We start from the raw sequence: 27,201 nt of genomic DNA, 5'->3' as shown, positions 1-27,201 counted from the left end.
GATTTGGCTTGTACCTGTGACTATTATCTGAGCCGCTGTTGTAGAAAATTCATCAATACTTTCTGACCAATCAGAACTCTTAGTGTTATGCACATAATCGGGAGTTTGAACAGAGAAAGGAACAGCAAACAGAAAAACTCCAAACACCCAGAGAGTACGATTTACTGGATGTGTGTGTGGGTGGATGAGCACAGATCAGCATGCTGGCAGATCAACTTTCACACTTCATCGTGAGTCAGCATGAGTAGTTCGTCCTACTGTTTACAAATAATGATGATGTAAGACAGTCCATGATATCATCCTTTGCGACAAAGGCCATATGGTCACCACTCTCAGGGAAACATACCGAGGTGTAGAGCGAGATCGATAGGTGTTGGTGATGATGACGCAATTTACAGGACTTGATCCAAAAGCATCAAGTGCTGTTAAAAGGGAACATGCAGAGAAGATGGAGTGTGTGAAAGTGCAGAGACACAGAACGAGACAAGACAAGATCTGGGACATTAGATGTTTTATAAGGAAGGCTGGACTGGACAATCGGCTTCAAGACCTACTGTACAGTTGCAATCTACTGGATTCCAGTCACCGTTAAACAACAAGGATGAAGTAAAAGAAGAAACACACATAATGTACAGTTCTTTCAAACAACAGTGAAATGAGATGTTTTTACAGTCCACCTTTCGAAAGGTCGTTCATGTCACCGTAGCAACGAGTGATGCACTGACGCACAGATATCTGGCTGATCCTGGTACCATGGTGAATCTAATTCCTTTTGTGGCTTAACTTATATAAGAGTTGGACATACTTAAACAGTTATTTATAGGACATTTCTCACACTCATGTGACAGGAAAAATATTATTCGGAAACTAATACCTGAACTATAATTTATAGAGAATGTGCCTGTATTGAAACAATTTAACATCACTGCGTTCTGCCTAGAGCTTGGGTTCTCAACCCTCTCATCACTGCACTGAGGCTGCAAAAAGTTTGGAAACCTCTGTTGTTAAAGTCTTTCCAAAAACAGTTCTAATGATACATAAGCCAGGCCCTCTTTTAGAACATAAGGCATTATGAAAAGCTCTATAGTCGTCTCTGTGGTTGCTCCTTCAGCAAAAAAAAAAAAAGAAAGGCCTTTTTTCAGGCATTTGCTGCACTTAAGTTTGTTAAGTGGTGCAGTACCACAAATCCATTACAGTTTTAGCAAAACTGTGAGTTAATGAGCAGCAATCTTTTCATTACGTCCGAGGAGACCGCAATGATTCCCCCCTTTCACTCCAAAGATTACAGCAATGCCAATATTCCAGACGATTATTCAACCCTTGAAAGAGCGTGGTATAATTTTATGTCAGATCAGAAGCATCTTCACAGCTACAGTTATCTTGTCTTGCAAGGTACTGGAGCAGAAACTTTGTAATTGGCCATAGGGGAGATATGCGAGGGAGGCATGGTCCTGTATAACTGAAGCTCACGGGAGGAGTAAATTACAGGGAGAGCATGAGAAACCCCGCCAGTGTGGCAGCTTTTACAATGGCTGACTGCTTTATATGTACGCCAACAGGGCTGGGAGGCGGAGTGTATTATCAGTATTATTATAAGATGCCATCGTTGATAAGAAGGGTCTTTTCTTGCTGATTTCATTTCACTGGTGGGAGGACATGTGCTTTTCCAAACTGAATACAAATCAGACGACCTCCGACATGAGGTAAACATCTCCCCGAACTCCCGCATGAATATTTAACCAGTAGCAATGACTCGCATCAGCCATGGCTGACTCACAGCGCGTCAAAGACCTCAAACTGCCAGGGAGTGGGGGCTTCGTCTATCAGAATAAATCATCTGACAACTGGTGATGTGCAGCTGCAGGGAGTCTTCACACACTCACACGTTGTTACAGAAAGCAGCAAGATACCCTGGAGCTCTAGTGTATTAGATGTCTTGAGTTTAAATAATATAACTGAGAAATTTATCTTCTGAAAGAACAAATACACAGCCCCAATGGATCCTCATCTCACAGACCAGACATTCCTGGATGTTTGTTATACTCTATATTTCAAAAAGGTATTCGCTCGCCTGCCTTCACATGCATATAAACTTGAGTAACATCCAATTCTTAATCCATAGCGTTTAATATGATGTTGACCCACCCTTTGCAACTATTCAGCAGAGAACACCTTTGGGTTGAATTAGTATCTGACTTTACAAATGGGCTTCTGGAAGAATGTTAACAAATTCCCATAAACACACTCCTAAACTTGACTCCTAAACGTGAAAAGCCTTCCCGGAATAGTTGAAGCTGTTTTAGCTGCAAAGGGTCGACCAACTTCATATTAAACCCTATGGATTAAGAATTAAATGTCACTCAAGTACATATGCATGTGAAGGCAGACGAGTGAATACTTTTGGGAATATAGTGTATGTTTCTCTTAGTTTAACTTTTAGACTTGATGCTGTTCTCGGTCCATTTGCAATTAGTTTAAAATTAATTTTAAAAAACTCATCAGTCATTCTAAACAAAAATAGTTCTAGCATTATTTTGTCTGTTACACCCTTGAGTTTGCTCCTTACCCAACATGATCTTTGCAGGAAGATAGCCAAGCTGTGCTCACTGCCGCACTCATAGCCTCATAGAGTATTTATATTTTATTATATATTGATCGGTCAAAGATAGGAACCGCGACAAGCACTAATATAGAAGCCCATTTGATCGGAATCACACTCCCTTGGGTTCGGTTTATAAACAGTTTCAGTGAGGAAAAGTGAACACTTAATGCCAGGGTTTTTAACATCAAATTTTGACAAAATCTCATTTATGTAAAAGTGGAAATACCATTGGTTATCTTCATACACCTGTCAAGAGCTGGGGCAGTCAATTCTTGAAGCTGGAAAATGGGCAAGTAAAGGTATGAGCTACTTGACCAATGTGTGAAGGCTAGACGAATGCATCAGGGCATCTCCAAAACATCAGGTCTTGGAGGAAGTAAAACATGGGCCAAATCGATGGACAAAGACTAGCCCATCTGATCCGATCTACATACAGTACAGTACAAGCTAGTGAAGGATAATCTGCCCAAGCACACTGCAAAATAATGTTTAGGAATCGTTTAAGGAACATGTCAAACAGTTCAAGGTATTGCCCTGGTCTGTAAATTCCCCAGATCTCAATATGATCTGTGGGACCCATGGTGGCACCACTTCACAAATTACAGGACTTAAAGGATCTGCTGTCAACGTCTTGGTGCCAGATACCACAGTATCCCTTCAGAGGGCTGGTGGAAAACATGGAACAAAAGTTTTAAGTTATGGCTAATGTGTGTATATTGCAAAGATTGAAAGGAAAAGGAGTATAGAGTGAGTATACAATATATAGTGAAAAATGCCCATATAACAGAAACTTGAAAAAAGAAACCACTTGTCCACACGTCCACTTGTTTGCAATATCTGGATGTTTTTGGGCTAGTTTCAGGTCTTTTATGTGTGTGTGTGTGTGTGTGTTTTTAAATGTAGTTTCACTTGAAATTTGATGTTATTTATGTCCTGCCACAGTAAAATCTATAGTCATGAGCCACTGATGAGTAATTTTTCTGTAGGGCATTTTTCAGTAAAATGCTCTGACAAGTGTTCCCCTTCTGTTTTGTTGGGGAAAAAAATCACAAGAATTTATAGCTGTAAAAAGTGAGGCCAATTTTCTAGTAGCTGATTTGTTTCCAAGCCGCACACTATCTTTCCACCACTTCTGTCCTTCTTGTGCTCTCTTCATCATGCTGTTCTAAATTACCGCATGCTGTCTTTCCCTCTTCCAACTGCATATTCTGCCTGGCTAGTTTTTATTTTTTTGCAAAAGATAATTGGAAAGAAAATCACTTCTTTGTCTTTCGGCTAATCCCGTCCAGGGTCGCCACAGCGAATCTTCTGCCTCCACCTAACCCTATCCTCTGCTTCCTCTTCTCTTACACGAACTAACTTCGTGTCCTCTCTCATTACATCCATAAATCTCCTCTTCGGTCTTCCTCTAGACCTTCTGCCTGGCAGTTCCAACGTCAACATCCTTCTATCAATATGCTTACGAATTCTCCACTGAACATGTCCAAACTACCTCAATCTGGCCTCTCTGACTTTATCTCCAAAACATCTAACATGGGTTGTCCCTCTGATGAACTCATTCTTGATTCTTGTTCTCTAAGCCTTAGAGCATTGCTGGTCTCACAACTGCCTTAAACACCTTTCCTTTAACTCTCGCTGATACTCTTTTCTTACATAACACACCTGACACTTTTCTCCACCCAGTCCAACCTGCCTGTACCCGCTTCTTCACCTCCTTTCCACACTCTCCGTTGCTCTGGACCGTTGACCCTAAGTACTTAAAGTCCTGCACCCTCTTTACTTCTACTCTCTGTAGCCCTACAATTCCACTTAGGTTCCTCTCATTCACACAACTAACTTCATGTTAGTTGTATTCTGTCTTGCTACGGCTAACCTTTATTCCTCTGCTTTCCAGAGCGTACCTTCATCTCTCTAGATTTTACTCCACCTGTTCCCTGCTCTCGCTACAAAGCACAATGTCCATGAACATCATTGTCCATAGAGACTCCTGTCTAACCTCATCTGTCATCCTGTCCATCACCATAGCAAACAAGAAGGAGCTCAGAGCCGCCTCGACCAATTAGAAAGAAAAACAATTTACATATTTAGCTGGGAGATTAAACGGGATAAACTGAATAAAAAAAAAATATATATATATATATGGAGAACAAACACTACACACACATTTTCTCTCCTAAGCAACAAGATATTAACTGAGTCTTTACTGGGCAATGATGTTATTTCTGGCAGCTACCCACTTTCAATAGATTACAATAAGAAAAACTTTATTTTGTATTTTCTTGTTATACAAAGTAGAAGATTTCCTCACTAAATAATTTCATTAAACTTGTTGAAACTGTAAAATTATATGATGTCCCAGGATATATTATTATTATTATTATTATTATCATCACGGTGTGAATTTTTCATAACTCGCACCCCAACCACACATACATATGCATATTTTGTCCTTTTTTTTCCATCTGTTGCTCGCTCATTCAATGACACCACAGTGTTTCCTGGGGAAACAGTTGTTAGTGGCTTACCGCTCCCACTCCTCCTTTTTTAATGAAATCCCACACAATAGACTGGGGATGTGCCAGCTGCTCTCAGCCGAGCGCGCCTCTCTCTTTAACAAGGCTCGCTAGATACGCACGACCGGCACCGATATGCCAGCCTGGAGATGAGGCTGTTCGCACTCACAACACGTTAAATCCATTTCCTGTATCTGAGTTACCCGTCAAAGCTCATTCGCATTCTGCTTTTATATGAAGCGTAATAAGGGCCTGAGCTTCAGTCTGGACACTGAAGTGCTGATCTCACAAGCACCGTTCTGGCTCTTATAGTGACTAATTTGCTTAACTAACCTATTAAATGGCAGTAGTGTTAAATATGATATTTATTAGGGTATCTAGCACAGTAATAGGGTATTTTACTTAGCCAATTTGTCCAAATGTTAAGTCTGGTTATGCTTTAATTTGGGTGTATCTTGCCTCAGTTTGCACCTCTAACTGTCACAGTTCTTCTTCTTGAGTGACAATAAATATCTGGATGTCACCTTGCAACTGAAATGCTCGTTCTGCCCTCTTTTTTTGTTTAATTGCTATAAGTCCCTTAAATGTGCAGCTGTTTTTCAGTATTTTAATTCCTTAAAGGGAACACTGCGGTTCTGATAGTAAAATTAATCTAAATTAAAGACTTCTCACACAAGTAAAAATAACCTCTTTGAAGTGCTTCAGTGCTCAGCTGTGCATTAATCACATAAGCTTACTTTAGTTTTACTTTAGTTTCAGCCTTTTTTTTAGAGCACCAGCACTGATTTTTACATCTCTAAAGCTCCGGATTCAGTAAAAAAAAAAAAAAAAAAAAGAAAAGAAAAAAAAAAGGGATTTATAATTAACAGTTCAGTTCTTCAGAGCGAAGATGGCCTCAGATCTAAACCCGGTCATGAGAAAATCATCCCTAATCATTCCTCCCATGGATAAAAGACAAAAATATCAACTTGTCATGATTTCAGTAATGTCTGCCCCATATTTATTTACAGCACTAGGATTTTGTTCTGCTGTTTTGTTTGTTTAACTTTTTTCAGGTAAACGTTGAAGCATGAAATACAATTTAATATTGTGTTCTTAAATTCATCCATAGTACTGTACTTCCTAGTTTGTGTCAAAATTAGATTACTTCCTTATCGTCTATACCGCTTTATCCTGTATACAGGGTTGCGAGGGGCCTGTAGCCTATCCCAGGAGACTTAGGGCATGAGGGGGGGCCCTGGACAGAGTGCCAATCCATCACACGGCACACACACATACTACGAGCAATTTGGAAACGTCAGTTAATCTAACCTACATGTCTTTGGACTGTGGGAGGAAACCGGAGTACCTAAAGGGAACCCTCCAAGCACAGAGACAGGAATCGAACCCAGACCCTGGAGGAGCAAGGCGACAGTGCTAACCACTACACCACCGTGCAGCCAAATTCGATAGCTGTTTTAGGGCCCAAATGTCTGAACTATAAGGAATTTCTTTAACAGGACAAATTAATGCTCAAACTAATGGCCTCTGAGTTCACGGCTCTTTATGCTAAATGCGAGCTAAATCAAAACTCTGAGCTATTGACTTCAGACGACCCAAAAGAAAGAAAGAAAGTCGAGCGGTGTTAGGTCTGGATTTATTCTCTTCTTCCATTATTAGTTTAGAAATTATTCTGGGTCAGAAATATCAAATGTCATATCTAAAATATCTACGGATACACATGTTTGTGACAACATGTATCCTGGGAACCTAACCAACAAACAAACCCTGTGCATGTTCCCACTGATCCACCAGCACTGCTCGACTGCTCCCACCAAAGACTTCTCTGGTTTTTAGGTACTTGGATTAACTTCTACCACTACCCAATAAATAAAAAATAAAAAAATAAATACACTACCGTTCAAAAGTTTAAGAACACTTTTTAACTCCATGATGGTTTCTGATTTTTATTTCTTTCTACATTGTAAAGAAATGCTGAAGGCGTCCAAAAAATGCATTAATCTCCTTTGAACAGTTGATATTGAGATATGTCTGCTACTTCTGCTCTGTAAAGACTTTATAACGCCTCTAATCTGAGGTGCTGTTAATTGGTCATTTTTCAGGCTGATAACTCTAAATGAACTTCTCGTCTGGGATGTAGGTTTTGGTAGGTTTTGGTCTCGCCCTCCTGGTACGGCCTTCACGAGAGCCAGTTTCATTATGGTACTTGACGGATTTTGCAAATGCACTTGACAATACTGTTCTTGCAAGAACTATTACAGAAAGGCTGACCTCTGTGTCTTAAAATAACAGCCAACTGTGGTTTTTCTTGTTGTTACGTAATAACCTAATCCTATATGTGTTATTTTATAGTTTTGAAATCCCCAGTATTGTTGTAGAATGTAGAAAATAAAGCACTAAACAAAAACAAAGAAATTTGCAAGTGTTCTAAAACTTTTGAACGGTAGTGTATATATATCAGCTCTGCTGCTGCTGGTGGTGGTTCTGCTGCTGCACTCACACTGAACATGTCTGGAGCTAAAAATAGAGCCAGTTTCTTCTCGCTTCATCCTGATGGACTTAACTCCCTTCAACATTTCGCCTACTCGAAAACAAAACGAGCCAGCATAGACAAACTGTTTTGTCTCAGTTTTAGCCAGACTGATAGCAGAGTTTGGAGTGTGATATTATCAAACTGTTTTTCGATGCTATGCTGTACAGTATGTATTGGCGGGCTTTGTTTCCTCAGGGATGATTAGCTGACTAAATCGAAAATTTTAAGTCGAAAACCTGATTAGGATTTATTTAACTTGACTCGCTTTTATTTATTTATTAAATCGACATAACTTGTGCTGAACTTTTTTATTCCACAACGTAATTTTTTATCCATGTATAGTTACATTCAAGGTTGTGGAACGCCCTTTTTTAATGTTCCCCTTGCCAGCTTCTTCTAATGTTAATAAAAATAACAAATCTGTAAACTGGCCTTCCACCTGCTTAAATTATTTTGTTCAACTGGTGTGTATATACTGCATATATTTCTTCCTTAAAACATGGGATGTTCAAAGGAAAAATATTTTTTTGCTGTAGAACAATATTAGATTAGATTTAATTAGATTAGATTAGATCAGTTAATCTTTCAAATTGAAAATATTTCAAAGAGAAATATTATAAATTAGCCGAATGTAAAATACTATCACGTGCCTCACCTCTCACTCTCTCACTCTTGGATAAACATATAAATCTAAAACAAATCTATGCAAGAACAAATCAAACTAAGCAAGCTTTACCCTTGTGTTCACATCCTAGCAACAGACGTACTGTCTGGGCAGCTGAGACAGAAAATTATATTTAAAACATCCAATGCATACACAGGTGTGTATAATAATAATATAGCTTATCGTGTTACTGATAAAGCACTTTTTTCGTTACTTTATAAAGCACTTCAGCTATTTTACTGTGTTTGTTCAACAGATGTGTCAGAGCAGCTGTGTATATACTGCACATATTTCTTCTTTAAAACATGACGTCTTAATTTTGCTTATTCGAGTGCTTTATCGTATCTTTGTATATTTGTATTCGAGTCGGTTGTCTTCAGTAACCGATTTATCCTGGTTCATCAGGGTCGTATATGAACACACATTAAGTGGGATGCCATATAAAGGTTTTCTTTACCTAGGAGTGATTTAAAACACTCAATCCAGGAAGGATAAGGCCAAAGAATAAATAAAAAAACCATAAGAAAATATATATGAAAATCCAGGATCCAGGACCTGTCTGGTGGCAGGGCTACCTCTTGTAGCAAACTTTATTGCATTACACATGAGGTTAAATTGAAGAGTACTGTTTCTACAAGGTTGAAAAGAAGCATAATTTTATCGCCTGTTAAATCACAGATGGAGAAGGAATTATGGTGAAATATATTAAACCAATCAAACCAGGACTTTTTGTGCAGATTAACAGAACACAGATACAGTATAAAAGTAAATACTACCCTTTTTTCTCTATATAATCCTAGCAAAACCTTAAGGGCAGTGAGGTAGCTCAGGGGTTTAGGTGCTGGACGACTACTCAGGAGCCTCAAACCACAGCAACACCAAAATGCCTCTATTCTATCTTTGAGCAAGGCTCTCAACTACTCCTCAACTGCTCAAACTGTATGTGTAATGAGTTATCAAAAAAGGATAAAAGCGTTTGCCAAATGCTGTAAATTTAAATTAAAAAATTGAAATTTCTCATAATTTGAGGTTGTTTCTTCTCAACGGGTGTGAATGCAAACAAGGAACGAAGGTAATGAGTGAAGTTTCCATTTTTGTTGCTTACAAAAAGCTGTTTGTAGGTACTGGCAATTTTTTTTATTCTATATTTCCCCCAAAATATAACCTGTTTAATATACATGAAAGGGGTATATCAGACATATATATCCATCTAGGAACCTCTGTAGCCTAAGTAGGGACTGTGGAGGCTAATGGTGAGTACCAGTGTATTAATTCCTATTTTTTTATGACAACGGTAGGACCTCAGGTCAACATTCACACTCTACGGGCAACACCAACCTAGATGCCTGGACTGTGGAAGAAAACCGAAGTACCTAGAGGAAACCCACCAAGCACAGGGAAAATCTGCAAACTCCATGCACAGACAGAAATCAAACCTTGACCCTGGGGGTGCAAGGCCACATTACTAACCAATAAGTCACCATGCCGCCATATACTGTATCACATATACACCATAGATATTTTTATTTGCATGACCAAGTTATATATAAGTTTAGGTTGCAGTTTGCACTTGGTTGCACAAAAAAAAAATCGAAAAACCTTTTTGAGCACAACACAGTGACTACGCAAATACATATTAGGGTTATATTAAAATTGTGTTTATTAGAGAATTTGTATAGATTTTTTTTTGTGTGTTATCTGTATCTACATTTCATAAAATGACAATAATAATAATAATAATTATTATTATTATTATTATAAAAATTATTAATTTAAAGATGATGTGAGGGGTGACATGGTGGCCCGGGTTTTAATCCCGCCTCGGGAGTTTGCATGTTCGCCCCGTAGTTTGTGGGTTTCCTCCAGGTACTCCGGTTTCCTCCAACAGTACCAAGACCTGCAAGTTAGGCTAATTAGACGTTCCCAAATTGTGTGTATGTGTGTTTGTGCCTTGCAATAGATTGGCACCCCATGCAGGGTGTATCCCGCCTCATGCCCAAAGTCTCCTGGGACCAGGAGGACAAAGCGGTATAGATGATGGGTGAGTGATGTTTTTTTGAATGTTAGCCGTTTGTTCAGGCTCTGAACTGAATGTTTTGTTAACAGCATGCTAACACTGTCCTGTGACAAACAGACATACGCCGCCTAACAAAAGCGGGTGTTGTTGATGCTGAAAGAAGACTATTTATTTAATTTCCACAAACTATTATAGACACCAGGTCGCTTTTTTGTGGCATTACGGAATAAATACACTGTATTTTTATATATTTATATCTGTGGGTGTGTTTACAGTCCATACCTTCGTCCCTGCTCCACTGGGTCTCGCGCACGGCGCCGTAGCTCCTCTCGTTGTCCGCGATGGACTTCTTCAGCTCCATAGCAACCGCTGATCTGTTTTGTTTGCACGCCGTGTAACTCTTGAAACGCGACCGTTTACGATGGGGTGAGTACTGTTTATTTTTGTGTGCGTGTGTTCGACCCTCCGCTGTTCCGTTTAAACCGAGTGTGTTCCGCCGTGAGTCGCTGTGCTGCGCATCCTCCTCCTCCCCCTCCTCCTCACGCAGAGAGACTGAGCAAGGCGCTGCTGAGCGAAGCGCGCGCGAGAGGGATGCAGCGCGCTTGCGCAGTAAGGCGCCCGCGTGAGAGATGCAGAGCGCCTGAGAGATGCAGAAGGCGTCGAGAGCGTTCCGCGCATGCGCGGGAAAAAACGCACGCGAGGAAAAAATAAAATAAAACAGTCAGTCATAAGCTGTAGCATCACGATGATTATATTTAAATTATATTTATTTTATGCACAATAAATATTATAAAGATTTACAAATGTTAGTTCGAAAGTGTTACAGTTCAATATTAAGACGTATTTTTGTTGTGTGCCTTACATGAAAAAAGTGATAACTTTTTATTATTATTATTATTATTATTATTGTTGTTGTTGTTGCTGCTGCTGCTGTTGTTATTGTTGATATTTTTATTTATTTTATATGTTCATGATTTTATTCTCAATTCTTTATTAAATGCTGTTTTAGGATTCTTACATTTTATGTCAAATGTAAGGTGTTCTTGGGTACTTGAAAGGCACTTATAAATAAATGTATTATTTTTAGTAGTTGTGGTAGTAATAATATTGATGTTGTTGTTGTTTTTACTCAGTATTAATATACTGCTACCATATGTAATAAAATGTATCTAGTGTATGTGTGTTTTGTCTGTAAAGGTAATTGCAGAATAGCTTTTCTCACCCACTCATTGTCTACACTACTCCTGAAAGGGATGCCCATCCATTGGTGGGCATACTGTACACACATACACACATCTGTACTCACACGCTCAATCGCACACTACAGGCATTTTTGGGAACGCCAATTAGCCTCCTAATCTGCATGTACAGTATTTGGACAGTGGGAGGAAACCAGAGTGCCCGGGGGAAACACCAAGCACATGCCAATTCCACACAACCAGACCCCAAGGTGGGAATCGAATCTGGACCATTGAGGTGCGAGGTCACAGTGCTAAGCACTAAACCAAATTACTTTTCTGTCTTTAAAGTTATAAAACATTCATAAGCTTATGAACAGTATCTAGAACTAAAAACAACTCCTTTACAAATCTTGATTTTATCAGAAGTTTATCAGTTTGACTTTAGACAAAAATACAGTTATTCAGTTCATTCTTTATTAGGAGGTAGACGCAGTACAAATCCTCAGTACACATTTTCCATAGTCATCAAATGTATCCAAACAGTATTTGATCCAGAATACAGTGGTAAATTTTTTGCCTTAAAATTATAATATATGTGTAATAATAATAATAATAATACTATAGAGACATTATCCTTATTAGAATTTGCAGTTAATACAAAATAGAATTTACAGACAATCAGTAGTACCGTAATTCTCTTATCTGAGAAGTTAAACAATACCTTGGTAATATAATACATTTTGAAAAGACACTCACATTGTAAAAACATTTTGATCTTAAAAACTGGTGTTTCCTTTAGAAAATCATACAAGCAAATGACTATTGTACCATTTTAGAGAATAGTTAACTCTTTAAAAGACACAGCTAATTTTTAATCAAGTTTATTCAATGTACCTACAATACAATGACTATGTAGCATGTAAACACTAACAATAATAAATATGTATGTGCCATTAAAAAGTCTTTTATTAGTCACATACAGAAAAATTAAACATTCACCATGATGGCTACTCAAAAAAAGTTAGCTCTGCTAACTTTCTATTTAAAAAATCTATTTATGTTAGGCATTTAATTTTATTTATTTTTTTATTTTTTTGCTAAGGGCAGGAGAAAAAGATTTTCAGTGAAATTACTCATGTAATTTATTAACTAGAAAACTGATAAAACATTGAAATTTAATCATAGATGAGAAAAAGGCATGACCTTTGTGCAATAGATTTAACTTCCAGAGCTGCCACACAAGTATTAGTGGAAGTTTAGAAGCTATAATATCAATAATGATCAATTCTGTCAGAATAAACTTAAATAAATCCAGTATTATTTACTCAGTGCTTTTAACAACAGACATTGTTACAAAGCAGCTTTACAAAACTCTGTATGTGGATTCAGTTCCGTAATGAGCAAGCCGAGGAAAAGAGTGGCAAGAAAAAAAAAATCCCTAAAATGACATAAGAAAGAAACCTCAAGAGGAACCAGGGAACTGCCTCGCTTCTGGGTGACATTGGATAGTGCAGCAAATGACATCTGCCCTTAGAGTGTAGCCAGACCATTATTAGCTAACTGAAACAAAGATCCTTAACAGTTTCTCACTCACCTTATTAGCTTTAATATGTTAATAAACAAATCATGGGACATGTTTGACATCTGGGAAGGTTAAATGTGTGGAATTTGTAATGATCACAATGTTGACGTTTTACACTTCTTTGTATCTGTGACCATATACGGAATGAGGGTGAAAAGCATTTCTTGCTATGGTTGTTCACAGAATCATTTGCTCTCACTGGATTTCTGAACCTTCACCTCACTCTTCAGTTGGTGTATCCAGTTTAGAGCTGCCTTCAGGGTCCCATCTCCTCGCTGACGAGAGAAGCAGAGAAACGTAGCCCAGACAAAAGCACAGCAGCCAGTGAAGGTAGTTCGCAGATACAAGGGCACCAGGGCAAAGTTCAGGCACTGGAAATAAGAGCATTTATTATTTTCTGTGTGTGCAAATATATATCTTCTTCTTTTTTTTAATTAATAATGATTAAGATTAAACTCTACCTGTGCAAATGGCCAAAACATGAGTCCTGTCTGCAAGAAATTATAAAAATAAAGTTTTAAGCATCATGAATTTCAAAATGTCCATGTTTAGAGTTTAAATCTTACACTCATTTAAATACTTGTACCAGACTTACTGTGTATGTGTTTAGAAACTTGTTTCTCCAGTCCTCCAATATGTCATCTTTACCATCCAAAAGGCTCAAACCTGAAATGATCAGTAATAGCTGTTTAATCTCAAGAACAGAAAAAAAAACTTTTATTAATACTCTACATCATTTTGTCATATGAAACACAATGCAGAATACGGAGTGCAAACTCAGCGGAGTTTCCCAAAGTGAAGTTTCTCATGTTCTCTGTGTTCTCTCTTAGGTTATCTGGTTTCCTCTTATCTCCCAAAATCATGTGCGGATGTGGACTGGCTTCTATTTGCCACAAGTGTGACTGTGCATGTATAATGCCCTGTGATGAACTAGTAGTATTCTACTTTATAGTACACATTAAGTAGTACTAGTACTAAAAGTAGAAGTAGTGGTAGCAGTAGCTCAGTGGTTAAAGTGCTGGATTTCTGATCAGAAGGTTCTGGGTTTGAGTTCCAAACAATTTCCATTGTCTGGCCCTTAACCTGTAACCGCTCCAATAATAAAAAATTATATAAAATGTAAGTCATAAAATAGAAAAAAAATAAAAAAAGACCTCGGGGGAACAAAACGACAGTGCTAAATACTAAGCCACTGTTCGTGCAGTAGTAATATTATTAGTAGCAGACACAATGTAGTAGTGCTATCATGGTGGCATTCGGTAGAACCAGGAGGAGTTAGTATTACTAGTGGCAGTACTGCACTGTAAACCCTAATGCTCAAAGTAACTAAACATATGAAGTACTGTTAACTTAAATAATTACAATTAGTTCCAATTAATAGACCTTGATGAGTATTTAGAACTTTTTGGTATTTATGAGTTTGTAGCAATGACACTTTTCAAGTTAGCTGAACAAATTTGATATTTTAAGTATCTGTAAGTACTTAAGTAACACTAACTGTCACCTTAAAGTTCCACCAACTTAAAATCTTTCAGACTAGCGATTTTGTGTCTGACATCATCAGGGCAATAGGACACTGGTGGCTCAGTGGTAGGTGTTTCGCCTGCTATGCGAAAGGTCCAGGTTCGATTCCCAACAACTGGAAGTGCCTGTCCCAAGCCCAGATAAAATGGAAGGATTGTGTCAGGAAGGGCATCTGGTGTAAAATCTGTGCCAAGCTTGTGTGCAGACAAGATTGTCTGCTGTAGCGACCCATTGCTGAAAGACCAACAACAATTTATTTGATGTGCAACAACAAATGAGTTAGGCTACTTAATAATGCAAGTAAAAAACGATTAATATGAATGAGTACAACAACCTAATAGTTTTGTTTACTTAAAACTGGAAACATCATTACTTAAAAAAATTGTTTGAGTTTTGCCAACTTATTTGGTTTTACAGTGTGGCAATATTAAACTTAGTTAAAGAAGTGGAAGTGTTAGTAGAAGTGTATTAGTAGTGGTGGGAGAAGTAGTGCTGTAGTAGTGGTAGCACTAACAGTTCTAATAGTAATACAATGAGATTAATTAGTAGAAATCAAGTGGTGGAAATAAAGGTGATAGTAATTGCAGTAGTTTGTAACAGAAGTAACAATAAGTAGTGAACCTGATCCAACCTGTATAGAAGGCGCTAATGGCCAGAGGTAAGGAGATGGTCTGGTCCATTAGAAGTTTCCGCAACACTGTGCTCACGGAACTTCCGGGAAGTTTGCGCTCCAAGAAGCGCATCCAAAAAAAGTTGAAGTTGCCGTTAAAGCAGAAAGCGACGATCGCGACGTTTCTTGTGCGCCTCCAGTCGATCTTTCGATCCTTTTTATTCGATAAATACTGCTGCATCAAGTCCCCGCCGGCGTACAGCCCCGAGTACAGGGTCACGTTAGTCAGCCACGGGTACCTCCGGATGGGGTTCCGCATTCTCACCCAGGCAGAAAGCACAAGTCTCACGGATGAAATGGTCGTGTTTACCCCTTACATGGGAAAAAAAACAACAACAACAACTTTACATTCCTAATGATATGATCATGCTTTCTGAATCAAGTCAACGATCGTTTAAGCCAATGATGTGAACCGTTAAACAGCCCAGTGAGACAGAGATGTTCTTCAAAGCAGAGCCGCACTCCTTAAGAAGGGTACTGTACTTCACAGCCGGTTTCACTACCTGTTCTTACGACACTGCGCATGCGCAGCACTCAGACGGGGAAGTTCATGATGAATGAATGAGATGTTGACGTGTGGAAACAGTTCCGAGAAATGATTGCACTGAAGTGAAACACTGGATCATGTGTCAAAATATTACTCAATGTGAGGGGTAAACGTACTCAAGTGTGAGGTAAAAACAAAAGCTCCAAAATTTCAAAAAGGGAAAATAAACTGGTCAAAATAAGTTTGCTGCACACACACTACACAGACATATAATTAACTAACCAGATTTATAATATAAAGTTTATATCTAAAATTTAACAGCAATTAAAGATTAACGTCCTATCTAGATAATTATGAAATCAGTGACTTCTATGGTATTAGGAAAGAAACAGGCTAATAAGCCTTTAATATGCTTTTTATTGTGAGGAGGAAAAAAAGACACGTGACTTTTTATAACCCATTGCTTACTCCATAATGCTAAACATTACATAATTGCCTCTAGCCTCAACTTTAATATTTATAATTTCAATATTATTTAAATGCAACAGATGACTGTCTATGTAAAAGATGACAATAATGACAATATTCACGGTCACTTTACGGACACATTTACACTGACAATTTGCAAATGTAATTTCTTTTTTAAAATGTATTTTATCTGTGTTTTATGAAGATAGACCAAGACAAAGTGGCACATACTTGTGAAGTGGAGGACAAATAATAAATGCTAAAAGTTTAAAGCAGGGCTAGGTTAGAAAAAAAATATCCCAAGCTTTAAAAATCTCACAGAGCACTGTTCAATCCATCATCTAACAATGAAAAGAGTATGGAACAATTGCAAACTTACCAAGACATGGCCCTCCACCTAAACTAACAGGCTGGGCAAGGAGAGCATTAATCAGAGAAGAGGCCCACAGTAACTCTGGAGGAGCTGCAGTAATCCACAGCTCAGGTGGAAGAATCTGTTTACTGAACAACCATTAGTCCACAAATCTGCCTTTTATGGATGATTGGCAAGAAGGAAGACATTGTTGAAAGAAAGTCCTGTGAGGGAGACCATGAGGGGGACACAGCAACCATGTGGAAGAATTGAAAAGAACAAAAATTTTTGGCCTGAATAATCCACACCAACTTGAATACACCATCCCCACCATGAAACATGGTGGTGGCAGCATCATATTGTGGAGATGCTTTTCTTCAGAAGAGATAGCTGGTTCATGGAAAGATGGATTGAGACAAATACATGGAAATCTAAGAAAAATACCTGTTAGAGACTTGAGACAGGGTGGAGGTTGACTTTCAGCACAATGATGACCATACAGTAAATATACAGCAAGATGTACAATAGAATGGTTTAGATCAAAGCATATTCATGTGTTAGAATGGTGCAATTAAAGTCCAGACTTAAATCCAATGAGAATCTGTGCTGTCCAGTGAGAAGCAAATTGCTGTTCACAGATGCTCTCTATTTAATCTGACTGAGTTTGAGCTATTTTGCAAAGAAGAATAAAATCCCACGTAAAATCCCAATATAATACATTTATGTTTGTAGTTGTAACGTGACAAAATGTGGAAAAGTTCAAGGGGTGTGAATACTTTTGCAAGGCACTGTATATGTCAAAATTCTTTGCAGCGTTTGTGGCCATGGCTAGATGCAATTTAGTATTGATAAAAGTGTTGATTAAGTTTTAATTAAAAACCTGTAGCAAATGCATGCTGATTGTGTTTTGTCGTGAGTCATGGCAGCCACATTTGCTGGTAAGGTTTACATGGAATCTATTACACTAGAAAAGACATGTGCATTCGGACTGGGTCATTAAGTCCCCTACAAAACACAGCATGAATGTTACAGAAAAACAAATTTATATATAAACTGCAAAAAAACATTTTTAGCAATAATTTGTAGATATAGTAAATTATTAACATCAACATTTACTGGGTACTGGCTTTATTCCAGAGATTTTAACTCATGATCTTCTCATCAGCAGGATAGAACCTTAACCACTGTTCTGTCATGAAAAGACCTCAAATTTATTCATGTGTTTTGGTAATAAATAAATAAAATGAAAGCATTCGGGAGATTATAATAAGTACAGTAAGGCTGCTGGACCATACAGATGTTTTATGTTAATACAATTTCAGGAAATAATAATGCAGAAGAGTCATCTCTTGAGACCAATTTTATTATAATTTCTTTTGTGAATCATATAATGTAGTATGTACAATGTAATGTAATGAACTATTTCATTTTCCAAAATAAGTTCAATTATAGCTAGAATCAAAGGGGTTGGAATTAAAATGTTCTGCAATGTTAAACATAGTTGGAGACAAATTGCAGAGTAGTGGCATACAATGGATGCATTGCTTTTCAGTGAAAACTACTTCCTTTCCTGAAATATGGCCATTCACCTCCCCCGGGTCTGTGAGTGTGTAAGTGTGTTTGTGAGTGGAGGCATGTGGTTTAGCCTGGTTCTCTTAGCAATGGCTGTCTCTCCGGTCTCACACACAGAATTCACTCACACATTGTAACCTCATGTCTTACTCTGACCCAAGGGGAAAAGTGACTATGCTGCTCATTTCACTGCATATCGTACTGCGTATGACTGTGTATGTGACAAATAAAATTTGAATTTGATTTGTTGGCCAGATATATTGGGAGCCATTTGTTCTAGAACTTTTTTTGTTTGAAAGAGAAACATTTAATTGTGCTTCCTGTGAAGTTGGGTGTAAGTACTCAAAAACATGATCAAAGGAGTCAAATTTTCTCTGCCTTTTGTGAGCAGCCACAGTAAAATGAACAGATTCCTAAATCCGGTTTGTTTCAGGTCCTAAGAAAACTTTCATGAATTCCAAACCTGTTTCTCAGTTTTTTGGAGCACACAGTAGACCAGGCTTTCGGGTTTTATATAGATTTTGTGGGAGGATTTGCAAAACAGAGGGGGATATCGCCGTCTAGACCAAATTAGGAAAACTGGAACTTTGGGGAAAACCCTGAGGGCACCCCTGCTAACTATGATAGCTTTAAAAATGAAACAATGATATATCCTGTCAGATTTTTAGAAACCAACTGAATAAAAGACTTTCTGGGAAAAAGAACCAGTTTTGAAAATGATAATCTTGTTGCACAAATGTGTATAATAGCACTTTATAGCTTTATAATAGCACTAGCATATTATCAGAATGTGATCAAACATGTCATTCATGGAGAAATTTGAAAGTTGTTTCTATTCTTACAAAAGAGACAAATAGACAAAAAGATAAAAAAAAAAACTTAGGTTAACGACAGGCTTACAGAAACAATAAGGGAACTGCAGGAATATCTGGAGAGTACTGGTCACTCTCCATAACAATCTCTTATATTTGTCACTCAGGGTTAGTCAGTGTGTTCATATTTTTTTAACTCTCCCACAAGTGTTAAAGAATTGCGTGTCAGGCTTGCAGCGTTAATCAAGACCAAAGCAGAACTGTTACTACAATTGCAAGGATGTTCCCAACACAAGATCCCATTACACCAAAATAAGATCCATCAACAGATCCAATAAGAGCACCAATTATAGTCAGCACTAGCAGACTTATAATTTTGAGATAATACTTTGCAAGTGCCTGCAGTTCCTGATATGTTCTCTTGGTGGCATCAATAACTACAAAAATTTAAACAGATGTAAACTGATATAATGGAATCGTTTTGCATTGACATGATTATACTTACTGTACAAGATGGACGACGTCCATCGATATCTTCACGTCTCTGCTTCAGCATGGTTATATCCTCAGCCTGTGTTTTATACCACTGAGTCTTTTCTAATGTCCTTGTTTCAGCATATCGTCTCTGTCCCTGTAGCTCTGTATTTACATTATAGTAAAGCAGGAAGTACTCATCCTGATTTTCCTCTATAATGTTGTCTACCTCTTTAAAGAGTCTATGGAACTAGGTTTCAGGTTTCCTATGCATCATAATATAGTATCTGTCACTGCACTTTTCCAGGAACTTTTCTGCATTCTAAATGTGATCTTTGACTGTGGATTCCTCCACATCTCCATCACATAAGAAAAGCACCATAGTGTGATTCCAAGCTCTCTCAGAAAGCAGGTTACAGATGGAACATCATCAGTGTTTATAGGCACATACAGGATACAGGCACAAGCATGCACACACTCACAGACTCACTCACACTCTATGGGCAACGTGGAAATGCCAATTAGCCTAATCTGCATATCTTTAAAATGTTGGAGGAAACTGGAATACTCAAGGAAAACCCACTAAGTATAGGGAAAATATACAAATTCTATGCACACAGACCTAAAGTGGAAAATGTACCCTTGACCCTGGAGTTGCAAGTGCTAATCATAATGCCGCCACACACAACATACGCAAAGTACAAATGTGATGTTTTTAAACAGGGAGGCTATTAGTTGCCATTTGAAGTCAGGTAATTGGTTGAGTGGAGTTGGCCTGTGTGCAATTAAAGTATCACATGATCTTGAAATTACCATAAAGAATGCCTTAAACATCATCTTGACGCTTCCTGCAGAAAGCATGACAACACTATTATAACTCATATACATTCATGTTTCATGTATTTTTTCCCCTCATTTTACATTATTAACAAAAACATGCGGGAAATAGGAAATACTTTTGCACCATACATGAAACTAGGTATCTAATTTAAGAAACCAGAAATGTTTTATGTCTTTCTGCGTCACCATTTTTTAAAATGTAAATATTTCTCAAAAAGAAATTACTTACATCATTTTTAGGATTTACCATCAATTTTGTTCTTGCCCGGTTAGATGTGTCTTGTATCACATGACTAAGGGTGTGTACATATCAAAACGACTGTTTAAAACTCCTCAAGGTCTGTATTTTATAAAAAGATAATGTTTTTTCATGGATATACTGTAGTGTAGTGTGCAGTTTATCTTAAGTCACAAAATAACACCTCTGTACTGGCTTAAAAAACTTCTCAAAACATGAAGACTTTGTGATAAAGTGAAACACAAGACTAACTTTGATGTCTGACTTTTTTTTCTTTAAGTTAAATAAGGATTTCTGACTTTTCAAAATGAGCAACAAGAACAAGTGGATGTGCATGTAAATCTTACATAAACATACAATAAAACACTTATACCAAAGTTTTGTTACAGTTTGTAAAGTGATTGTGTAAGATGTCGATGTTTACAGTTCTTCTGCTACTCTTTTAATTTTATTTATTCTCCTTATGCTCCATTTCTATTCTCTATAAACCAAAAAAAAAACACAATCTTGCAAGTATGTGTGCTTGTCATGGTCACAGGATGACAGTCAAATAAATCTAAAATTCCTTTGATTTTCACTTTACATCGAAGGACACTTTTCTTGTTTAAATGTTGTAGCACTGATAATTTCACTACTATATGACCTTACAACTCTTTGTTGTACCATTTAGAATGCATTTTTCTTACACATTTTCAAAATGAATTGCGATTGAAAAGAACAAAATGAACTGATATGGCATTGGAAATGTTTAAAATATATATATATTTGAAGGTTTTGATGACAGATTTGTAATATTTTGAGATCATCACTTCGGTACACATACTGTTATTTTTTTCAAATTGTTTTATATATATATTATAAATGAACAGTACAGTATGAAGGACATATATGAACAGCAATTTCTTTTTCAAAAGGAGCAAAAATATGTGTACAGAAGTGTGTCAATTCATCACACTCACATACAGTACAGGTGTTTTGGGAATGAAAATTAGCCTTATCTTTGGATTGTGAAAAAAAAAACCCTGAGTACCTGAAGAAAACCCACCAAACTTAGGAAGAACATACAAACTCCATGCACACAAGCCCTGAAGCAGGAATCCAACCCTTAACCCTGGAGGTGTGAGGCCTCAGTGTTAACCATTATTACCACTGTTTGTTTTTGTGATTTCAAATTCTATTCTCTTCCTCTCTTACTTGTGGATCTGATGTTAACATGGTAAATCTTCCTCGTTACTACCTTCTCCCAAGATTGAAGATTCAAGATTTAAAAGTAAAAAAAAAAAAAGAATAATAAAAAGAGAATTGAAATTCTCTTCCCTGGTTTTGATTTTTTGGTTATGTTATTATTTTGACAAGCCACAAACTGAGGAGCATTGCTACAACAAATCCAGTGACAATCCCCACACCTGCCCAGACTGTTCCGTATGGGCCTCCGACTACTGAGCCTATAAGAGCACCCATGAAAGCCATCACGATCACTGCTACTGGTTTTATGTAACTCGACTGAGGCAGCTGGTCCGGATTCTTGCACTTCGAGGCCTCAGTTCCATCTTTGTGACCCATTGAATCTTCTGTTTGTTTCATCACTGGAATAATTTTGTAAACAAACCACGACATTTAATATTTCACTTTTATGTATTTCTTGAATATATTGACATAATTGTTCTTTATTTTATGAGGCTTAAGTTATGGATATAGTGAGTTATGCTTACTATCAGGATTCAACACTTGGCGGCTTCCCCGTCTCTGTATAAGCACATCTGTCCCCTCTTCCTCATGGACGCCTCCTTCATTAGGACAAAACACAACAGAGCTTTTGAGTTATACTCCTGTTCTTGATGGGCAAATATTATTAATATTATTATACATAGTAATTTAAAAGATATCTAACCTGAAGATGTTTCTGAGATGGAACTCGCCATGACTGTACTAAAGCTGTTGAAGTTTATCCAGTCTTACTTTAAATTTCTGTTAAAAATGTGATTGAGAATTGTGCAAGATTAAATCTCAATAAATCAACATAAATAAAACAAAATAAAAAAAATTAGTTGACATTCACCCTAATGATATTTTACACATACTGTAATGTAGTGTAAAGCCAGATTTAACTGGGACTTAACACACAGTAGCCCATAAACTTATGTGTGACTTTGGGGGACGGGGACCTCATTTAGGGAGCACATAGTTAGTTAAATGACGATAACATGTGTTGCAGTTAAAGTGTCACATGATCTTTAATACACGTGTCCTGGAAAGGTAACAGAATTTGTTGTTGAGAAAATACATAAAAAAAACATCCTCATGATAACTAAGGTGCTATGAAAAAACACCTTGTCAATCTAAAATATTATACAGAACACAATTAAATTAATTATTTAACAATGGAAATAATATGGCACAACCATAATTTTGCTTAGAGAATGGCATCTCCTAGAGGTCAGTGGCGGTAAGGAGATGCTTTTTTAACTAACCATGTAAATTTTTGACAGGAACGGGTTGAACCAGGCCTAATTTATTGTTACTTACAGTAACTTTTGCACTATGATTTGTAATTTCTTTTTTCATATTATATTTTCTCCTAACTCCTCTCTTATCTCCCATGCTACTAAGTAAGACCTAGGCCTGTTTGGCAGGAAGTCTGTAACTACACAATGGAGATCTGTCTGTAATCAAATAAAATCTGCTCAGTTTAATATTTTACATCATATAGACATAACACCTGTTCTTATGGGTCTCCATGTATCCCCCAAACTGTTGCAAATATAATTCTGAGAATGCCACCCTTCTCCGCTGTTTTTGGTCAGGTGTTAAACTACAGAGTTTATTGTGGATGATCTGGGTGTTATTCTTGATGTTCCCACTGAGTTAGATCCTATGTACCTTCTTCTAAGCCTTTCAGATACTCATACTGTCAACATGATGCATAGGAGATTATTCAATGTACTGACTTTTGTAGCTAAAAAAATGTTTTGTTGTTTTTGATTAGTGACATTTTTCCAACAAAAAAAATCTTGGCACAATATGATTATGGTCTTTATTCCTAATGAATACATTTTTTCCATGTCACTGTTTTCCACGAATGTCTCCTTCTAGATCTGGGACTCTTATTTAAAAGTTATTGGCCCTTTCTCCATATCATAGGGCTTTCCTAGTCCAGGGTAGGGATATGATTCTTGATTGTCCGCACATACAAGCTTGGCACAGGTTTTACGCTGGATGCCCTTCCTGATGCAACCCTTGGGACCGGCACTGCATTCAGTGGCTGGGGTTTGGGTGCTGGCTGGGAATCGAACTCGGGACTTCCTTATGGCAGCTGAAACATCTACAGTACCACTGAGCCACCAGTGCCCCGAGTATGACATAAGATCCTAATCGTATTTAGTTATTACTAAACTAAGATACAATATAATACATAAATAATCAGAAATTGCTTTTTTTCCCCTTAGGCTACTAGTATTGTTTTAAACACAAATGAAATAGACTCTGGTGTTCACATTAATACACAAAGAAATGTTATTGAGTTGTTTGTGACTACAGTACAGTAAATATAAAAATATAAACAAATCCTGTAACAGCATGTGACTTCATGTTTTCTTAAATATTTTATAAGAGATTAATAGATTAATAATAAACACAAAACTATAAACTTATCATATAATCTTGAACATGTGAGAATCTCTGAGCAATTCAGGCTGATTTTACAAAAGTCTAAAAGAAATTCTCATGTTATTGAGTTTTAAATAAAAACTTGTTCAAGCTTTGATGTTTTCATTTGAAATACGCACTTGCTTTGTAACAGAACTAAACGACACAGTGTAATTGCATCATACATGTAAACTGAAACTAAAAACCACAACAATTTTATTCCTTATTAAATACCAAAATTAAAATAAAAAAAACAAGAAGTATGTATTTGTCAAATATTTAATACGAGAAGAAATGACTTACATTATTTTATGATCTGTTGTAAAGTAGGTTATTTCTTGTTGGATTTGTCTGTCATTGCGTTGCATGTAAATTGCTACTGAGGGTGTGAACGTTTTACTGAGATATCAAGAAGACCACCTTGAACTCCTCAATGTGCTAGAGATTATTTATTGCATAAAACGTTTTATCATACAATATTACTAAAGTTTTTGTTTTTGTTACGATGTTCTGAATTTTATCTTAATTCACACAATGATGACCTGTGCAGACCTGGATTAGTAAACTTCTCAAAAACAATGAAGTATTATTTTATTAAATTATTATTTATTTAGTTATTTATTTAGTTATTTATTTATTCATACCTTTAAGTTAAGCAGCAGGAAGCAAGTGGATGTGGATGTAAATCTTAAAATATAATGGATTTTTTTTTTTAAAGAAAACTAAATTTTGTTAAAATTTGTAAAAAGTTATCATTTAAGATGTGGATGTTTACATGGAAGCAGTTTTTCTGCCACCTAGTGTATATCTTTATTTATTCATCAATTGGTCGATATCTATTTGCTATGCACAAAAGAATAAAACCAGGCAAGAATGTGTGTTTGTCATGGTCATATGAGAGTAAAATGAATCTAAAATTCCTGGTATTTTTCTTTACATTCACAGACGCTTTGTTTAAATGTTGTGAAGTGTAAGGAATCTAGAACATACATCAAAGTTCCAGTTTTAAGAATCTCAAGAAGCAACTGCTCCAACAGCATAAGCAAAAATAATACAAAAAAACAAACAAACAAACAAACAAACAAACAAACAAACAAACATTTAACCTAATCTATCTTTAATTTAGTAAAAAGTGAAATGTAGGAAAACAGCAACTAATACACTACACTCTGTTCCAAAATCAATCAATCAAACAAACAAACAAAAAAATTAAACAAATCATTCTCCACAAACACCTAATTGTAGCACCTTGACTGTACTACAGTATGCACCATATAAATAAAAATATTTAAGGTTATTGCATATTATTTATTAGTAATATTCATTTCTTTAATAAGAATATTGCCCCATTTAAAAGCCACAGATTTCCTCATAGAGTGAACAGATAATCTTGAAAAAAAAAATTTGTTTGACAGATCAACAGTGATTAATACAAATTTGGGGGTACGGCTTTGAGTAAGACTAGTAAATGCCGATCAGACTGAAAGAAAGTGTTTTTTATACAGAGCCTATTAGCTTAAAATAAAGTCTTAGTTACAAGTTGGGCATTTTTTTTTTTTTTTTTTTTTGCTGCTTGGTTTTACTGAAGATCCTGCAGAACCAGACACAGAGCTTGTGAAGACTTCGTCACATCTGCCTTTTTTTCTTTCTTTTTTTTTGTCTGAAAAGTGATCTTTTACATAATGTGCTGCTTTCATTTGTGGCCTACACTTATTTTCCTGTAAAAGTTTATTTTTTTTCTAGTACAATCTACCTAGGCATAAAATAACCATATTTACACATCTTCATCTCTTTTTTTCTTTATAGCTAAATTTTAAAAACATTTTTAAAAACACAATTTAATGATATATAACAGTTTTTTCTGAGTGCATTCATATTGCTTGCCTATCGCTCATTTATCAATTTCAGCAACTGACTAATACACCTGTATGATCTAATTTCCCAGAAGGTGTTGATTAATTTTCAGTAACAGCACAACTCTGACAGTACTGCCAGCTGTAATTTAAATGACAACATGAACATTCATGCAACATACATTTAGTATATACAGTATATACCATTCCTAACCATTGTAATATATTGTACAGAATAACTGTATGATGTTTACTTTTACCTGTAATAGTCTGTAGGAGTATATATATATGGAAGCTATAGGACAGTGCAGTTAATGACATCTATCCAAATATAATAAAATATTTTTTGCTTTTTTGCTTTTGTTTTACTCAGCTCCAATATCAAACCTAAACAAGTAAAACAAGCAGCCTTGAAAAAGAAAAAAGATGTTTAATTACATAAATTGATATAAATTTAACATAATTAATTATATGGAAATATGTACAAAATATTTATGAGTAACAAAAAAGACCCAGATTAGGATAGTTGCCGTTTCCAAACTGCCTGTAGTGTGTGAATGAGTATGTGAGAGTGGGTGTGAATGTGTGTGCCCTGAAATAGATTGGCACCTGTGCAGTGTGTACCCCGCCACGTGACTGAAGTGGGATAGGCTTTAGGCCTCCCGTGACCCTGTACAGCATAAGCGGTATAGCAAATGAATGAATAAATTAAAACAATACATTTCATTTGAGTTTTAATACATTTGGCCACCACTGTATTTATGTATGTATTTATTTATTATAAAAGTACTGTAGCTATAACCTCCCCACCATCCTGTTGTTAAAAATCCTACAAAAAAAAGAAAAGAAAGAAAAGAAAAGAAAAAAAAAAAAGGTTTTCATAATATCGTTATGTCACTAATGTAAAAAAACCACAAACTGAGGAGCATTAATACAACAAATCCAATGACACTCCCCACAACTGCCCAGAATGTTCCAAATGTGCCTCCGGCTACTGAGCCTAGAACAGCACCCATGAAGGCCATCAGGATCATTACAACTGGTTTTATGTAATACAATGGAGGCAGCTGGTCCAGATTCTTGCTCTTTGGGGCCTCGGTTCCATCTTTGTGACTGTCTGAATCTTCTGTCTGTTTGGTCACTGGAAAGATTTAGTAAGAAAAACATGCCACTT

At 36.6% G+C, this 27,201-nt stretch overlaps 2 protein-coding genes and 1 pseudogene across 5 annotated transcripts in view; all 3 read right to left on the bottom strand.

Annotated features, from left to right (window-relative positions):
- bmerb1 (bMERB domain containing 1) overlaps positions 1 to 15,792 on the bottom strand; it is a 30,859-nt gene extending 15,067 nt beyond the window's left edge. The window contains exons 1-4 of one of the 3 annotated variants that reach the window (XM_053499565.1): positions 15,248 to 15,775; positions 13,688 to 13,758; positions 13,554 to 13,583; positions 11,968 to 13,463 (exon numbers count right to left, since the gene is read on the bottom strand). In XM_053499565.1, coding sequence (XP_053355540.1) covers positions 13,278 to 13,463; positions 13,554 to 13,583; positions 13,688 to 13,758; positions 15,248 to 15,545 — 585 coding nt within the window. In that variant the 5' untranslated portion in view covers positions 15,546 to 15,775 and the 3' untranslated portion in view covers positions 11,968 to 13,277. Of the gene's footprint in view, positions 1 to 10,611; positions 10,858 to 11,967; positions 13,464 to 13,553; positions 13,584 to 13,687; positions 13,759 to 15,247 lie in introns of those variants that run through there. The other 2 variants (XM_053499566.1, XM_053499562.1) reach the window with 2 other exon arrangements.
- A 3,354-nt stretch (positions 15,793 to 19,146) lies between these two features.
- On the bottom strand, positions 19,147 to 19,869 carry LOC128526716 (uncharacterized; annotated as a pseudogene).
- Positions 19,870 to 26,115: 6,246 nt separating this feature from the next.
- Positions 26,116 to 27,201, bottom strand: part of LOC128527190 (protein N-terminal asparagine amidohydrolase-like) — a 50,502-nt gene continuing 49,416 nt past the window's right edge. Inside the window, exon 10 of one of the 2 annotated variants that reach the window (XM_053499545.1) lies at positions 26,116 to 27,168. In XM_053499545.1, coding sequence (XP_053355520.1) covers positions 26,906 to 27,168 — 263 coding nt within the window. In that variant the 3' untranslated portion in view covers positions 26,116 to 26,905. The remainder of the gene's footprint in view (positions 27,169 to 27,201) is intronic. The other variant, XM_053499548.1, reaches the window with a different exon arrangement.

Source organism: Clarias gariepinus, chromosome 6 (assembly GCF_024256425.1).
Source record: "Clarias gariepinus isolate MV-2021 ecotype Netherlands chromosome 6, CGAR_prim_01v2, whole genome shotgun sequence".
Classification (NCBI taxonomy): domain Eukaryota; kingdom Metazoa; phylum Chordata; class Actinopteri; order Siluriformes; family Clariidae; genus Clarias; species Clarias gariepinus.
This window is presented reverse-complemented; position numbering and strand designations above follow the sequence as displayed.